Raw genomic sequence first — 18,689 nt, 5'->3', positions numbered from 1 at the left:
AAAAAAGAAATAAATGTTTTATTCCCTTCTATTTTTTATACCTTTTCTCTGTTGAAGGATTCTTATTTTTACACTCAAGGGTTTGAATTGGGTAGTTAGAATCACATAGTTATATAAATTCATGCATTTTGTATGTAAATGTGTTTTTTAAACTCTAATAAACAATTTAATGTGAAAATCATATATTGGAATGTTGGTTTGTTGATTGACTAGGAAACAGGGATGGGCATCTCGGAAGCCTTAAAGTTATTTTGGGGACATGATTTTTTTGTTCTTTATTGACTACGTGACTCCTCTCTGTAATCATTATTAAAGGGATGTTTACCAGAGGTATCTGTCTTTAATCCCAGTTTTGATAGTGAATTTCAATCTTATATAGTATTCTTTTGAAGAACTCTTTCAGTGTGTTTGATCATATTCCTGTAGTAATAACACCTCTGATGGTTTAAGAACTGTTTGTCTTTACCAACCTTGAATCTGGTACCTCAACTGACAGGAAAGTTATTTTATTACACTCTGATTCTTTCAGTGCTAGGATTAGGAGGGTCAATTTATGTCCTAAGTTTACTCCATTGTTTGTTGCAGAGGCTGATAAACATTATAAATGGATATCACAATTGGATTTTGAATCAATGACTTGACACCGAACCATATATTTTAATGAGAAGCTGGATTTTCCTTACAATGGTCACATAATGGTATTAGTTTCTTGAAGATGCATTAGAGTTAGAAAAGATAAAGACACAAAGCACTGTGAGGTCTTCAAATGCCATTAGAGTTCACTCTTCTGAAAGACTTGCCAAGGTTAACCACAATTCTTTTTGCTATGCTTTGTTACTCTGGACCACACTACAATAATTTTGAAATCATATGTGATAAATCTGCTCTGAATTTATTACTTATTTGAATACCTCACTTTGCTTTTAAGAGAAAACTGTATCAAAGTATCTGTTACATACATGACCCCTTATTTGGTATTGGCTATATGGCTTTATTCAAAGGTAAGCTAAGAGCCCTCTGATATATATGTAAAGTGAACTAGAATAGGTAGATTCAAATCTCTGTGGGCTTGTCTATTTTCAGTAGTAATAAAAAGGAATTGTGTTCTATTTCATGTATTTTCTCACTTGAGCATACTGAATGCTTACTAGTCAATTCAAAAGCACCTTTGTTATATCATTAATGGAATGCTTAGGCCAGATTTTGGACAAAATCTATATTTTACTAGAATATTCTTCTTTAAAGCTTGTATTTTAATAATTTTACTTGGAATTGGATATTTGTGGCTATTACAATTAACTCAGATTTTGCCATTTTATTCCTGTGTACAAATAGTGTTTTTATTTTTCCCTTGCTTCAGAGAAATAATATAAACCAAATTGGTGGTCACCCCTAACAATAAAGTCCTCACTTTTCAAATTAACACACGAAAGTAGCCACTATTGTGTTGAAACTGGAGTCAGTTTCTTTCATTTTCCAGAACTCCATGACAGGCATGGCTTTTTCATTCCAGTACAATACTGCCATGCTCCCAAGCAACAGCCTAGTTAGCAATGCATTAGTCTGGGTAAAATGATATTATAAAGGTGGGGGCTATAGAACTAAGGGTGAAAATACTACCATTTGAAAGAGAAGATCATTTTAGTCTTTCTGTTTAGATTTATCCCCAAATGACCATTTGGCACGCTTGATATACTAAACATACCTGTAACAACCATATTCTTTGAAAAAACTTTTACTTATTTGTTATCATTTGTTTTGGCAAGTTAGAGAAAGAGAGACAAGAGAGACAGAGATTGAATCAAAGAAAATGTAGCCACAATATAATTACTATTTATAATTCCCTGTCTCCTAGAAAGTCAGCATTGTGATGAAGCTAAAGATGTTGCTTTATGTTTACATATACAATGAGAGTTTTTTCCTGCTGTTTATGACAGCTGTGAGAACATTTTATTGGAATTTTCTCTTTCTTTAGCAAATATATGCTCTTAAACTTTTAGTTGTTTTTTTGCTTTATTGGTTACTGACCTGTCACTTATAATTTTTCATGTAAAAGGCTAATCTATGGAATTTTTCTTCATAGTTGTTGGAAGATTTTTTTTTTTTTTTTTTAATGGGTACTGGCACAGGAATTAGGAACCGGTGTTTTCTTTTCTTTTTTTTTTTGTTAGCTACTTGATTGATTGATTGATTGATTGATTGATTGATTGATTGCTGTGTTGGGTCTTCGTTTCGTGCGAGGGCTTTCTCTAGTTGCAGCAAGCACGGGCCACTCTTCATTGTGGTGCGGGAGCCACTCTTCATCGCGGTGCGCGGGCCTCTCACTATCGCGGCCCCTCCCGTTGCGGGGCACAGGCTCCAGACGCGCAGGCTCAGTAGTTGTGGCTCACGGGCCCAGCTGCTCCGTGGCATGTGGGATCTTCCCAGACCAGGGCTCCAACCCGTGTCCCCTGCATTAGCAGGCAGATTCTCAACCACTGCGCCACCAGGGAAGCCCTGGAAGATTTTATAAGAGTGGATAGAGTAAGTTGGTCTTCCTCATAAAATACATAAATATTTTAGCAGCGCTAGATTACCTTCTTGAATTTGACTTACATTTCTTGGGTGATCATTCTATGTTGAAAATAGGGGAAACATAATAGTTATCCATGTTTTTGTGCCTAGAAATAATTTATGGTAAGTCGACATGCCTGTTTATTTAACCAGTCTGAGGATGGTGTTAGGCTAGTATCTATCTATCTATCTATCTATCTATCTATCTATCTATCTATCTATCTATCTATCTATCTATCGTGAATAAAATCAATAATAAATTTGAATTAAGTTCCTGTATCAACATGTTGTGATAAATAAAATATTTTAGACCAAAGAAAAAAAATCTGATTTTCTGAACATTACCATTCTGTGAAAGTATGGATTGAAGCTGGGTCTCCACTAGGTAACATAGTTAACACATATTTGTGAAATCAGTGATACATAACCAGAATGCAAACCAGTTGAATATAAGCCCCTTAATGGTGGGGAATTTGTCCTGTTCACTTCTATTTTTCCAGTGACTAATAGCCATACAATACATATATATTGAATATAAACAAAAGAAAATATAGTTAAATGAATAGACTAAGGAATTATAATGTTAAAATTATGCTTGCTGTTATATAGTGTTGCTTAAGAAATTTTTACCTAATTAGAATAAATTTAAGAACTGCAGTAAGTATCAACGGACTGACATATGTACCATAAATCTATTTCATTTCTTTCTAAGTAAAATTGTTACATATGACTGGCAGCATATTGTTACTCAGCTTTGCTGACAATTGCACATTTCGCTTCACATTGTATGCATTTTTGTATTCAACTAGACATGCTTATTTATAGAAAATTTGGATTTATTTTGTAGTGTAAATTATAAAATATGTAATTCTTGTAAAATTATTTTTTTCTAAAAAAAATGTTTTCCTTCATGCAATGTGAGAGGATCATGTGGTATTCATAGAGATATAAACTTTAGAATTTTATTTATTATAGGCAGAGTTTGCCTTTGTATCCATTTGGTATCACCAAATTGTAAGTTACATGCTTTGAGTACTTTAACCAGTGCTTAGTTAACTTTATGTGAGGTTTAGGAGGTAATATAGGGAGTATGAAATGCCATTCTTTTGTTGAAGCAAATGTCTTTTTTTCTTTTTCTCACTGGCAATTTAGATTAAAATTTGAGCAAGTAAATAGGATCATGATTTGCTTTGAGCATCTGTATTTATTCAGCTGTAACAAAAATACTTCATTTTAGTGCTCACCGTTAGGTATCTATTCAGAGTACTTATTTACTGCAATTTCTCTAAGAAAAATGTAGCTTGAAATGAATTCTCAGCTTTACCATGTTTGGTATAGTTCTTCATGAAGATAGATACATACAAGAAACCTGAGCAAGTTCTTGCTGACCTATACAATACCTGCATCCTAATAGGTCATATTTCAGCTCCTCTATTTTTGATAAATAGCCTGGCTCTTTTAAAAAAGCTCTGTCCGTGGTGCTGAAACCTCTTGTGAAGTATGAGCATGTCTTATTGATAAATTCTAATGTCAGCCTCTCTGTGATAGTGATTCATCAGGTTGTAAAATTTGTGTTTGGGAAACACATTTAATTAGCAAGTTTCATATTTTGGTTGTGTTAAAATTAACACAGTTGTCCTTTTGTTTTAAAAAGTTCATAACAATTACTTTCCAACATTGTCAAAAACAGCTAATACTTAATTAGAAACTGTTAGTGCTATCACAAAAGCAAATGTCTAGTATTAACATATAAATTGATATGATTTCAGTGGTAGAAATGTTTACAGGCCAGTGACATGTTGATGATGTGCAGAAAGCTACGGTAAGAAAACTTAAACACTTGATTATGAACAGATTAAGTAGCAGCTTGTAGCAGATTAAGTAGCAACTTGTAGCTTTGTAGAGATAAGCAATTTGCCTATAAAAAGTAAGGCTTATTACCTCTGTAGATTTTTTTTTATTGTTTCAGGATGTTTTCTTTGTACACAAATACATTGGTTTTGTAGGACTATGGGTTTTTGTTTGTAAATATGACTAAAGCCCTAAAAGTCTTGGTTGTTCTTTCCAGGTAAAAGTCTTGTATTTTCTGTATAAGACTCTAAAATAATTAGTACTGTTATTAGCACTTCAATTCAATGATTTTCAATTTTTCTAAGCTGTGTTATTTAGGTGCCTTACAGTCATTGAAAACTGCACTTAATTTTTTTCTTTTATTCTAAGTCTCAGAAGCTTTTCATGAGCAAAACTGTCCTCTTAAATTTCTATTGAACTCTGGAACTTCTTCCACTATGAATTCAGTATATCTTAAAATAAAATTTAAAAATCCTAGTCTCAGAAAATCCTAGTCTCCTAAAATTCTAAAATCCATTGTTATCCTGGGGAAAAGAACCATGTACTTTGATCATAACTGTCTTTAAGTCAGTACCAACTAGGTTAGTTGCTATACAAGTATATAAACCTCCTTCTTTGGGGGTCATGTAGAACATGTTTCCTTGCTGTATTTGCAACATAGAAGATTATTAGATTATTTGCTTGTTATTGCAGTGAAGCTCATTAAGTGTTTACAGTCACAGCAAGATTTGAAAATTACACCTAGATCATAAGTCCTACTGCAATTTGGCGATATTTTCTGCAAAGCAAGCAGCCTAATGTTGAGCTACTACCAATTATTAAAATAAGACTTTCATTTCCTTAGATATTGGATTTACATTATATGAACTTAATAATTAAATCCACTCCAAAAGCTGCTTGTTAAGAAAAGAAAATCTATAAGTGAATACATAATTTCCAAGAGGATTTGTTTCTGTCAATAAAGGGTTAAGTACAATGTTATTATTGCCTTTCAATATTGATAAAGTGCCTTCTAAAATCCATTTTTGTGCATTATAAAAATGTAGTTACATCACCCAGTAAAAGTGTCTTACTCTTAGCATTCCAAATTTCATTATAGAAAAACACTTTTTGAAAACATTGTCATTTAAATGATATCTGGTCAAATGATATTTCCCAGAAATTATTCTTTATTTAGAAACAAAAACAAGACAAAAGCAATTGATTTTAATCCAAAATGTATTTTTCCTTATAAAAGAGGTCCACATATTCACTGTGTCTACTCTACAGAATTTGTCCATTTTATTACACCACGTGTCAATTCAAGTTTATCTGGTCACTGCAAAAACTCGTGGCTAACATGTGTAATACAACACAGGAGGAGGTATTGCTCAGTTCAACTACTCTTATATACTTAAAAAAAATACAGAAATGTTTTTGTCCACTTTAACTGTAGTCCAGACATAAAAGTTACATGAAAGTTCTAGAAAATGGAATTGTTTTATTTGGTTGCCACAGTACCCTTCGAAGCCAGTTAATTAAAATGCTGAACTTGTACATATGTCCATTGGTCAGGAGCAGCATTGGTGAAGCTTAAACTTCCTTCTTCAAAGTAATATTTCTCTGCCTTTTTTTTTTTTTTTTAAAGTACAACCACAGTTTTGAGTTTTCTTTGAAGTAGATTTAGTTAGTTGTTTTTAGGACATGTTTGTTGGCACACCTATAACAGTTGCTTTTACTTCCAATGCTGTACCTTTTTCTTTGCCTGCTTCCCAGAGGTTGATCAGAGGATAAAGCTCACTGAATGCAAAGGTGGGTTTCTGTAAGTAATTTCTCACATAGTTATGTCCACCATCACAGTTCATTTCTTGAGAGAGGCAGCTGAAAAGACATATCATACCAATAATCCCCAGAAAACCTCCAAGGTAGGCCATAAATGCTGTGGTGTTACTCTTATCATATTCTTTTCGATCACGGTGCAAACCTTTTGTGGTGACATTTACACATTGTTTTCTGCTTTTTTGATAGATGGTGGGGATATCAATACAAATCTTATACTCAGTTGATGGGTTCAGATGAGTAAGATTATATACCTTGACATCAGATGGTATTCGAGCACTTTGGGCAGCATGGGAATTTTGAGTCTTGACAAAGGCTGTCCACTTAACACTGGATTTGAGAATTTTAGAACTTGCTTTCCAAGACACCAGAACTGAGTTGGCCTGAACATCTTTTATTTTAATATTCAAGGATCCATTGTTATCCTGGGGAAAAGAGCCATCCACTTTGATCATAATAGACTTCAAGTCAGCACCAACCAGGTTAGTTGCTATACAGGTATATAAACCCCCTTCTGTTGGGGTGATGCCACTTATATCTAGTGTGCCTTCAGAATGGACATAGAACTTGTCTGTCAGAGTATTAGGCAAGAGTTTTTTACCAGAAGGTATGATCCAGTAGATTTCAGGCTGTGGCTCTGCAGTAGCTCTGCAGTGTAAGGAAACATAGCTCCCAGTTTCTAAATCCAGATTAGAAGGAAAACTCTCGGGAGCTATAAGAGGGAGACAAATTTCCATCATTTCCCTGAAATGCACCTGCCGAACATTCTGGCCTTGGAATTCAGGTGGGTCCACGCAAAACAGTGAATCTGGCTCCATAAATCGAATGTTGGTTTTGTTCATATTAATCCAACGGATGACACAATCACACCTGATGGGATTGCTGTGTATGCTGATTTCCTTGAGGTTTGGCAGAGACTCAATGGTACTGCGGTACAGGGCACTAAGGGCATTGCTGTTAAGCATGAGTGATTCCAGCTTGGGTAGTCTGAAAAATGCATTTGGGTGAATGTAAGACAACCTTGGGTTGTTAGTAGCTTCTATTTTTCTTAAATCTGGCAGGTTATCCACAGCAAGACTGTCGATGGAAATCAGCTCAGGCATATTGTTTATCCCCAATTCTTTTAAGTGTAGCATATTGCTAAAATCACCCCTCCGTATTCTATTAATGGGATTTTTATTTAGATCCAAAAATTTGAGGTTTACCACTTTTTGAAGAGCAACATGGGGCACTTTAATAAGCCTGTTGTCGTAAAAAGAGATGCTTTCTAAGTTTTCAAGTCCAACCAAGGCATTATCTGGTATTTCCGTGAGGTTTATACCAGCTATAACCAGGCTGCGAAGATTGATAAGAGGCTTAAAGTTCATGTCTTTGATTCTGACGATTGGATTTTCCCCAATCATCAGAATCTCCAGATTGGGAAGAGCCTCAAACCACTTACTGTTGATCATCTGCAGTCTATTTGAATTGAGATGAAGTCGAAGAAGATTATGTAGGCCAATAAAGGCTCCGGGTGAAATTGTAGAAAGCCAGTTGTGATTAATATAGAGTTCCTGTAAGTTAGTAAGTCCAGACAGACATTTTTCAGGCAGCTCAGTAAGTTTGTTTTCCTCTAGGTACACAGAAAGAAGCTGAGGCATCTTTTTTACATTAATATTGGTAACTGAAGATAAATTGTTTTGAGATAAGTCCAGGCCAGTAAGATTTACTGGAAAGTCTATGGAGTATTCAATTTTTGCAATATTGTTGGTCTGTAGGAGCAGAATCTGTGTGTCAGCAGGCAATCTGGCTGGGAAATTTGAAAGACCTAAATCATTACAATCCACTGTAGACGCTTCCATATAAATGGATCTAGGTGTAAACCAGGGCCGGATTTCACACGTACATAATTGTGGGCAATCTGCTTTTTTATCTACAGCTTGTACTAGTGTAGTGATAGCTAGGCCAAGTAGCACATGAATTTGGAGTGGCAGGTCCTTCATCTTAGCTTTCTTCTTCAGAGATTTAATGGGTCCTTAAGGATTCCAGGGTCACTGCTAGTAAGATCAGTAAGAGCTGATAGATAAGGAAAATAGTTGCCTTTGTCAAATGATGAATGCCATAGAACTGCAAAGATTTTCTTCATGGAAAAAAGTGCCAGTGCCACAATTGCATTGTCCAGAAATGTCATGCATATTGAAGAAAAGGTTCCTATCTCCTTTATGATAGAATATTGATATACTTTTTGAAGATGGAGTATGTATAGATGGTCACAGGAAATTAAGCAATTCATTTATTTAAGAGTGTAATATTCAAATCCCATGCTTGTTCAGTACTTGCAGGAATAGCAGCATGATGCTAACTATAATAAAATAAAATATAAAAGAAAAAAGAGAAAAATAATTAGTCCAAAGGGAAAAAAACACAATATCCATTAACTAATTATGATTATCTTATATATAATATTCTTAGTTTACAGTTAATTCAGTATGTTTTGATGACTTTATCCTTGTTATGACTGTCCTTAATAGTTATTGGCCCAGACATTGGATAGGCTGGATTTTTTTTTTTTTTTATTGGAGTATAGTTGATTTACAATGTTGTATTAGTTTCAGGTGTGTACATCAAAGTGAATCAGTTATACATATACATATATCCACTCTTTTTTAGATTCTTTTCCCATATAGGCCATTACAGAGTATTGAGTAGACTAGCCTGTGTTATATAGTAGGTCTTTTTTTTTTTTTTTTTTAATTAATAGCTACTCTATTTATTTATTTATTTGTTTGGTTTTTTTTTTTTTAGCTGTGTTGGGTCTTCGTTTCGTGCGAGGGTTTTCTCTAGGTGCGGCAAGCGGGGGCCACTCTTCATCGTGGTGCGGGGGCCACTCTTCATTGCGGTGCGCGGGCCTTTCACTATCGCGGCCTCTCTTGTTGCGGGGCACAGGCTCCAGACGCGCAGGCTCAGCAGTTGTGGCTCACGGGCCCAGTTGCTCCGCGGCATGTGGGATCTTCCCAGACCAGGGCTCGAACCCATGTCCCCTGCATTAGCAGGAAGATTCTCAACCACTGCGCCACCAGGGAAGCCCCTATAGTAGGTCTTTATTAGTTATCTATTTTATATATAGTATATGTCAATCCCAATCTCCCAACTTATCCCTCCCCTCCTTTCCCCTCTGGTAACCATAAGTTTGTTTTCTACATCTCTGACTCTGTTTCTGTTTTGTAAATAAGTTCATTTGCACCATTTTTTTAGATCCCACACATAAGCAATATACTTGTCTTTCTCTGTCTCGCTTACTTTACTCAGTATGACAATCTCTAGGTCCATCCATATTGCTGCAAATGGCATTATTTCGTTCTTTTTTATGGCTGCGAAAGTGGATCTTTAGAAGACTGAAGTTACATTAAACGTAAAAATTATGCTGCCAGAATTTTTCGTTGTTTTCAAATATTTGCTTGTTTATAGCCTGTAATTTTATTTATTATTTGTCGTTCTCTTTGACAATTAGTTATAGGGGGGGAAAAAAAGAAAACCTTTCAGTGATGGCTTTTTTATTTTCTCTTAGAGAGGCAAAATTAAAAGTTTATAAACAAATAATACTGTTCAGTTACAATCAAATGAGTTAGCCTGTGGTTCCTCAGGTTCCCAGGAGACGGCATTTAGAAATAAAATTATAAAATGAACTAGAAATTGTGGAATTTCGCTGAATTTTTCATTTTAATTCATACTTCTCTCCATAGTTTCCTTTGTATAAAGTGACTTGAATTTTGCAGTATTTGGAAAAGGTTGTCTAACTTGCTGTAGCTGTACCTGTATATTGTCATGCTTAACTGAAATTCAGATTAATGTTAGACTGTTTTATTTTTCCCTGAAAATAACTTACATTCCATTAGTTACTAACAATGAAAAAGTAACTTTGATTACATTGCTAATACAGACACTTCGATGTACCTTCTTTTAAATGGTTACTGATGTCTTTATCATAACAATAAGCAATCTAAAACCAAGTTGCAATTTTGATATGTGCTGTATTGTAAAATACCACATTACTTTTACATGTACACTCCATCCCTTGGACTGCCGATGAGCTCTCCCCACAAGTGTGCAGGACAGCTGGAGCACGGCTGGACTGTTCATTCTGAGACTTCTTGCCTACCAGTAGTAATGGTCTGCTGAATAATCAGTCTGTGAATACTGTTCTTTTCTTTCATCTCTGCCCAATATTGACATTCATAATGGCATTGTTGAGTGACTCTAAGGTAGGTACTTCAGTGACAGAGATCAATGTATTTGGAGATATGGTCTCTACAGAGAGATAAAACACTTTCTTTTTAATTTAAAACATTCTTTGGTTTTCAGATTTGTTGGAATATTTACAGTTCAAAGTCACACCTAATTCTCCTCTTATCCTTTAAGAGATGTGATAAAACTGGATCATGAAGTTCAGATAACTCCTAAGTTATCTTGAATTAAGTGTCTTTGCTTTTTTTGTTTGTTTGTTTTGTTTTGTTACTTCACCTATTTGCTGATCAAAATTCCTTTTTAAAATACTGTTCACCTATTACTCTTAATCTGTTTTAAGTAAGCTCTAAGCCCCTTGAGGAAAGAATTTAATACAACTGCTTCTTCCCTGAAGATGTTTTATAAATCCTTAACCCTCCACGATCTGGGGTCCCTCCTCTTTTTCTCTGTGTTTCTTGTCATTTTCTGCCATTCTTCTGCATGCAGCCTTCTCTCTGCCAGTAGAACTGTGGGTGCCTCACCCTTTTCTCTCTGCCTGGATTGCCTGTTTCTTTGTTTTACATTAATTATTGCTGTTTTATCAACCCTCAGTTCAAGCATCACCTCTCTGTGAAGCCTTCCATATAACCCCTCCCCCAGTTGTACTCTAGCTGCCCTCTGAGGTCGTTCAGTGGCCCCAGCACACACCTCTGTCAGAATATTTAGTTGGTTCCCCACCAGACACTCACTTCCTTGAGAGCCTGAGGCCTGCCAGCTCCTGGGCATGGTAATTAGAACATAGTAGATGCTCAAGAAATGTTTTCAGTGAACTGATAAATGAATTATATTACTTAATAAATGTACATATTCATGTTTGCTACATACAATTTAAGCAATTCGGTTTGTTTGATTTCCTAATTTCAGTATTCAACTGGTTTAACTTGGGTAAATCTATTAGTTACACAGAATGTGTGTTACCTTTATTACTTAAATCCAAAGATTAAATTTGAGTGTAATACAGAGGAACTAGACTTTAAAGTCAATCTAATATTATATCTTAGTTTATTCCTCAATTTATCCAGTCAACATTTAATGAACACCTTTTATGTGCCAGTTATTGGGTTAATAGTTGGAGGATAAAAAGATGACTTAGATATGGTCTCTTCCCTTCATAAGTTTTCAGTCTTTCTGGGGAGACACAGGTAAACAGATGGTTACAATCCAGTGTCAGAGATGAAATGGGAGCACATAGGAGAGGCGCCTGGATAAAACTTAAAATAGCAATCTATTGCCTCTTTATTCTCAAAATGAAGAAGAAACCTAGGTACAAAGTATAAATTTCTGCATGTTGCCATAAATCACTCAGTTGAGAACTGAGCAATCATAATGTCAGCCAAATAACCAGTTATATCCCCTTTCTCTGGCAGAGCAAAAAGACTCCTATATTCTCCTTTCTGTTAACTAGAGGATTAGAAATGTTCAAGGTGAAACATTCTTTTTAGGGGGATGTTAACCTAATAATACCACATTTTGTTTTAAAATTTTTGTATTTTCTTAAATTTATATTTATGTTTAATTAGAAACTCTATTCTGACCTCATTTCATCATTTTGGCATAGCCATATGCCAGAAACAACCCTATTTGAACTATATTTATTCTGCAAGCTTTTGAAAATAAGCAGAGTTCTTAAAGTGGTGAACAAATTCAAATTTTATTTCTCCAGGTCTGTAGGAAGAAATTGTCAGTATGGGAAGTACAACAGAGGATATGTGAATTTTGCCTTTATTGTAATATTGATTTTTTTCTCATGTTTTTGAAAATGATTATGATACTTTCACTAATGGATTATTTGGCATGGATTGTTTGCAGGTTAGTAAGGCAGTAATAATATCTTACATCTTAGAGCTTTGTGGTTTTCCAAGCCCTTTGTTATTCATTATTTTATGTTCATAATGGCCTTGAAATAGATTGGAGAGGGATTTTAACCACTATTTATTTATTTATTTATTTATTTATTTATTTATTTATTTGTAAGGGTATTGACACCTATGTGCCTGAAATCACACAGCTAATAACTGATGAGGTGGGATTAGAACCCAGGTTTTATCCTTAGGCCTGCAGCTCTTTCTAGTAAGCCATATTGCATACATATGTAGAGATGCTATGAAATTATTTTAACAGAAGGTAATGTAGTGATGTTTTTCTTAGGAAGGGCTGGTATTACCTTTGACTTCAGCTTTTCAAATTTAGAAAATTAATTTTATCAATCTACTAATAGTGACTAGGGTGTGATTCACACTAACCAAACTCACAAGGGACAAAACCCAAATGCCAATACATTACAATGAGAAATATGACTGTCAAGGGAGTATAGATACTTGAATCTGCTGGTCAGTGCTTTTGCTCCATTTAAAAAATCTACTTGGAAATACAAATTATGAATCTGCAATTTGTTTGTAATTATAGAGTCAGGTGCAGGGAAGTTAGGTTAGACTTCTTAATTATCATCATCATCAGAAATGATAGCCTGACATACCTGCTTTAGTAAAGAGCATATCGTCACCAGAAACTGGACCTCTTGAGTCTCATGGCCCTTTTAGCATGACCTCAGCCCCCAAACATCTATGCTAGGAAGCTTTTCCTGGATTCATTCTTGGTCACCTCTCATCTGTGTCATGATAATCATTTGTTTACCCTTCTTTTTTCCCTTACTGGCCATAAAATTATTAGACAGTAGATTATTACTAGACATTAGATTATTAGACTATTTCCTTACTAGATATAAGATTATTAGATTATTATTTTCTTACTAGATTATGAGATTATTATTATTAGGAACTGTATTCAGCTTACTTTTGATTATATTAGTACATTTGATCAGTTGATTAGTACCTAAGCCTGTATATAGGTCATTAAACAAATGTTTGCTACATGCTAACTCACAATTGTGTCTTTCTATAATTTGTATTGGATGATAGAATATGGAATAATGATTAAAATGACTGTTTCGCTTCTTAAGTAACTTAAAATAAACAACATAGAAAAAAAAATAAAGAGAAAAAGATATGCGCCCAGATTTTTACAGAATATTTCTCTTATAGTTTGGTGGTTAGAGAGTAGAAATAGGGGACTTACCTGGTGGCGCATTGGTTAAGAATCCGCCTGCCAATGCAGGGGACACGGGTTTGAGCCCTGGTTTGGGAAGATCCCACATGCCGCGGAGTCACTAAGCCTGTGCGCCACAACTACTGAGCCAGCGCTCTAGTGACCACGAGCCACAGCTACTGAAGCCCACGTACCTGGAGCCCGTGCTCCGCAACAAGAGAAGCCACCGCAATGAGAAGCCTGTGCACGACAACAAAGAGTAGCCCCTGCTCGCCTCAACTAGAGAAAGCCCGTGTGCAGCAATGAAGACCCAACGCAGCCAAAAATAAATAAATAAATAAAACAAAAATTTATTAAAAAAAAAAAAGAAAGTAGAAATAACACAGTTATACTGCCAAGTTTCCACTGGCAAAACAGAAAGTGGTTCACTTTACCAGCACCAATTTAAAAACATAGCTGTTCTTTAGGTACACTTTAGCTTTATCAGTGAGAAAATCGTTTCCGGTGGTGGCTATTTTGAGATTTGGGCTAGATAACAGTGATAATGATGATGTTGATTTTAGAAGGAGATATTGTCGCTTTGTTTTTTTATGTGCATTGGTGTAAAATTTTTTTAAAATAACAAACTAATTATGTCATTAAAAAATAGATGGACCAGCTGAATCCCATTTTAACTTTTTGAGAATTTTAATGCGTGTGCCCTAAACCCTCTCACTTCTGTCCTCCTTCATCTTTCCCTCTTCTACTTTTCCTCTTTGAATATAATGAAAAAAAAAACTCTCTGAAAAATGTTTTCAAACTTAGAAAATTTGTATTATGTAATTATTGATATACTTACGTAATTTCCCATACTCCATCAATTTGCTGGGATAATTTTTTCTTCTAAAGAGTAGGAAAATTATACTTCAAAAAGTCAATATTTCAACTTAGGTTTTGAAGGTTTTAGGACTGTTGCCTGGATAGATGATCTGGAGCCTAGCATTGAGACTGGGACATAATAAGTCTTCAAATAAATATTATATTATGGATGGATGGGTGGATGGATGGATGTAAAGTAGATAACATGTAGATAAAATATTTTGCTTCTCTTCTTTAAAATAAATTAAGCCATATGCAAGTAAATCTTAATAGTGGATGAGTTTTCATTAAATGATTTCTTGTTGTTAGGGTACACATTCATATATGTAGTCATATGTAGGAGCTAAGGACCAACTCATAATTAACTGTTGTTCTTTTCAGTTGTTTTTTCATCTAAAACTATTTTATAAGGTTATTTTTTGTACGTTCTTTTAGTTTTTTGGGTTTTTTTAAAATTTTATTTATTTATTTATTTTTGGCTGCATTGGGTCTTCGTTGCCATGCGTGGGCTTTCTCTAGTTGCCTTGAGCGGGGCTACTCTTCATTATGGTGCGCAGGCTTCTCATTGCGATGGCTTCTCTTGTTGCAGAGCACGGGCTCTAGGCGCGTGGGCTTCAGTAGCTGTGGCACGAGGGCTCAGTAGCTGTGGCTCGTGGGCTGTAGAGCACAGGCTCAGTAGCTGTGGCGCATGGGCTTAGTTGCTCCATGGCATGTGGGATCTTCCCAGACCAGGGCTCGAACGCATGTCCCCTGCCTTGGCAGGCGGATTCTTAACCACTGCACCACCAGGGAAGTCCCCCTTCTTTTAGTTTTAAAGGCAACAGAATCATATATTAAAGCAAAATAAGTTATAATTGAATATTATACAAGTTCAAAAGACAATGTTAAGGAAATGTCACCAGGAATGAAAACTGACATCTTAATGAAATGTATTATATAAGGGCTCTTTTAAATGACTTGAATGAATGACTCCTACAGTCCAAAATCAACCCTTATATAGAGCTTATCATCTATCTGCTTTTTCATTTATTCTTCCATTTGATCTGTCGATAAATATTTGCTGAGGGCCTACTGCATCAGTCACTGTGCTTGCATTTCTAATCTTTACATTTTATAAGATTTTTAAGAACTGAAAGATTAAAAATGATTTTTCTTTGACAGAGAATAATTGGCAGTGAACTTAAGGCCCTTTTTCTGGGGGTGTGGGTGGTAAATTTGTAGACCTTTTTTTTTTTTAAATTTAGAAAGCATTTTAAGATGTGGAATTTTCCTAATACATATGTCCTTCTGTGCTTTCTGAATTTTTCTCACGGGGTCTTTAATTTTTTTGTTGGCTTCCCCACATAGATTTTGCCTAAGGGAGAGTCAAAGATCTAAAGTGTTTTCTGTATTTTAATTAAACAAGTAATATATGTATAATTAGACTCTGACCAGCAGCATGAAACCTCCCAGTTTAGGCCATTAAAAGAAAACAATTTTAAGAATTCTCATATCTTATGATATTTTTTAATACCTGTGGACACTCGTAAATTTAGAATTCTTTAAAATAAAAATAGAAATTATTTCTAGATATAATTATATATGCAACTTTTGAGAGCAAAAGCTACATTTTTCTTGGTAAAAAGATCTTAATTCTTTAGCTTATTCCGTTTGTCTACATTTATGAAACATTGACCAGGCACCTCCTTTTTGGCAGGCACTGTTGTAGCTACTGCAAAGTCTACAGTAAATAAGATGAACTATCTGCTCACCAAGTTCTGAGTTACTGAAGGAGAAAATAGCAGAGGTGATGCACAGTAGAGTTGACTTGTAATAGTAGTATGTGTACTACTCTACGGATGCACAAAGGAAGAGGCTTAGTTCTATCCATCCAACGGAAGTAACCTGAATGTTCTGTGTTCTTTTATGATCCTTATAAAAAATAAACTGAAGTAGTGGGGAAACACATGGGTAAGAAAATGTAAAATCCAGTACCTTTCAGGTGAATTTTTACAATCCTAAAGCTTAAGAACGAAGTGTGGCTTCTTCCCTGTACCTCATTATGCGTATTATAAAGACTACAGAGTCTGAAGAAGAGAAACATTTGGATGCTTAAGATCAAAAATTGTTCAAGATAGGAGGTTGCTATGGCTACATTAAAGCCCAGTTTTTCCTTTTCTTCTATAGCAAATTGCTAGCTAAGTTCATTTGTATAAAGTACTTAAATTCTGTTCTCCCATTATCTGACTTTATATTCCTTTGTTGTAAGACTCAATCTTTCTTCAATTCTAATTGAAGGTTCCGTATCCCAAAGGTATTGTTACGTTATTCTAAATGCATCCCTATAAAAGGCTATTCTTTTTTCCTTGAGAAATATTTATTTTCCAGTTTTTCAGAATTTATTAACTATTTAAATATCTATGTCAACTTTCAGGGAGTGGATAATGGTGACTAGAGTAGTTTACTGGATGCTATCTTAAAATATTTATCTGTTAATAAAAAATTGATATAGGGGAAGAAAATTTGCTTTGCAGTATGAAATATTGATCAGGTTTACTAGGCGATTGTGTGATTGTGGACAGGACATCTTACTTTCCTCTGCCTCAAGTTACTGATCATTAAAATTTAGAAATTGGTTATATGATCGTTAAGGTTTCTTCATATTCTAAACTGACACTACTCTGAACATGAAACATATTTTAAAAGATGTCCAAAAAATAGCTGTGGGTAAGCTAACTTATTCAGTTTTAATCTTTGTATTTAATTGATCACTAATTTATATTTAGTGCTGTAATCCTATGTCATAGACACATTAGGATCACTGAATTTTAGTCATTATGGGGCTTTTAAATGCTATCAGATTAATTACCTGCCATTATTCCTATTTCATTTTACGTTTATATCTAGCTAGTAGTAAATGAGGAAGAGAGTTACTTTAGTCATCATATTGAGGCACACTACACTGGGTAAGTAAATTGCCTGGATTAGGTCCCTTGATGGAATAACTGAGGCAAAAATTAGTTGCCAGTAACTATTAATATTGACATATGAACAATATATTCAATATGATATTTTTGCTAATTTGAAAGATATGGGTTTTTAATAATATCAAGTTCCAGCCACCTGAGTAAATTTAGTATCATATAAAATTAGCATATTTTTGATGTCATAAAATTTTTTAGCTGGAAATGGGCATACAGATCTGCTGATTCTCAACCTCATCTCAGTTGTGAAAACCTTTGTTCAAATAAAGTCTCGCCTAGATTCAGAATAAGTCAAACATAGGAAGGAAGATCTATTCTGGTTAGCATGGGACGTGGGATGGCGGAGGGGAGTGTGGTTTCTGGAAAGATTTAGATGGTACCCAGCTTAGCCTTTCTGCCCATAGCATCTGATCCTGAAGAGGCTCCAAAGACCTCAGTTTTCTGAACCATCCATTTATTCCCATCCTCTCTTAGAAATGAGGTAAAGGAGGCCCTCAGAGTGAAATGACTCATACAAAGTGGTTCATTCTAAAACGGTGTTGAAAATTTGGAGAGACTTTAGGCATTCTTTCTCACACAAATTCCCCCACTGTCATCTCAGTCTATAGACCTGCCACAGTGAGGTCTCTTTCCCTTGACCTTGACTGAATCCTAATTGGTCTTTCTCCTTTCAAGTGAAAAATCCCTAAGTGTGTTATGATAGCACTCAGCTTCCATGGTAAGTATTTGCCGCGTAAGGGATGGGGCAAGGAAGAAGGAAGTGCTCTGGAGGAGGGTGGGTATGGTAGGAGCAGTTAGTAACAATACATCAATGGCAAGCATGTCCCATGTACCACTGGTCTCATGCCTCATGTAAATTCTTACAGGTACTCCTCACGTCACCTCTTTTTGTAGACGCTAATATCGTCCTTAATTTTCACATGAGGCCAAAGAGGTTAAATGACTTGCCAGTTTACACCCCCTCAGATTCAAATCCCTTTATTTTGCCCCTGAACCACTGTTAAATTAATTAAACAAGGAGGCCATTAACTGATAGGACTCTAATTCTATGGTGACCTATGTAAGCAAACCAAAATCTAAGCCTGTAAATGCCTCAAGGTTACAAAATCAAAATGCTAAGGACAAGCAGGCAAATAGCTTACTAGGCTTTAAGCTATAGCCAATCAATAACTCCCTTTTTTTGCTTCCACATTTTCTCTCTCAAAGCCTCTCTCTGAGCTCCTGCCAATGGAGCCTCCTAACCATTTCCAGTTTGGCTCTATCCTGTTCGAATTGATTTTTGCTCAAACTCTTAAAATCTTAATATTCCTCAGTTTATCTTTCACTACCACTAAGCTC

The 18,689-nt window shown here is 35.2% G+C and overlaps 2 protein-coding genes across 4 annotated transcripts in view; one reads left to right on the top strand and one right to left on the bottom strand.

Annotated features, from left to right (window-relative positions):
- IMMP2L (inner mitochondrial membrane peptidase subunit 2) overlaps positions 1-18,689 on the top strand; it is an 895,893-nt gene that overhangs the window by 422,497 nt on the left and 454,707 nt on the right. The gene's annotated exons all lie outside the window — the stretch shown is intronic.
- The window catches only part of LRRN3 (leucine rich repeat neuronal 3), a 37,615-nt gene continuing 24,603 nt past the window's right edge, over positions 5,678-18,689 (bottom strand). Inside the window, exon 2 of the mRNA XM_068549312.1 lies at positions 5,678-8,563. Within this exon, the coding sequence (XP_068405413.1) occupies positions 6,081-8,204 (2,124 nt within the window). The 5' untranslated portion in view covers positions 8,205-8,563 and the 3' untranslated portion in view covers positions 5,678-6,080. The remainder of the gene's footprint in view (positions 8,564-18,689) is intronic.

This window comes from Eschrichtius robustus, chromosome 8, assembly GCF_028021215.1.
Source record: "Eschrichtius robustus isolate mEscRob2 chromosome 8, mEscRob2.pri, whole genome shotgun sequence".
NCBI classification, from domain to species: domain Eukaryota; kingdom Metazoa; phylum Chordata; class Mammalia; order Artiodactyla; family Eschrichtiidae; genus Eschrichtius; species Eschrichtius robustus.
This window is presented reverse-complemented; position numbering and strand designations above follow the sequence as displayed.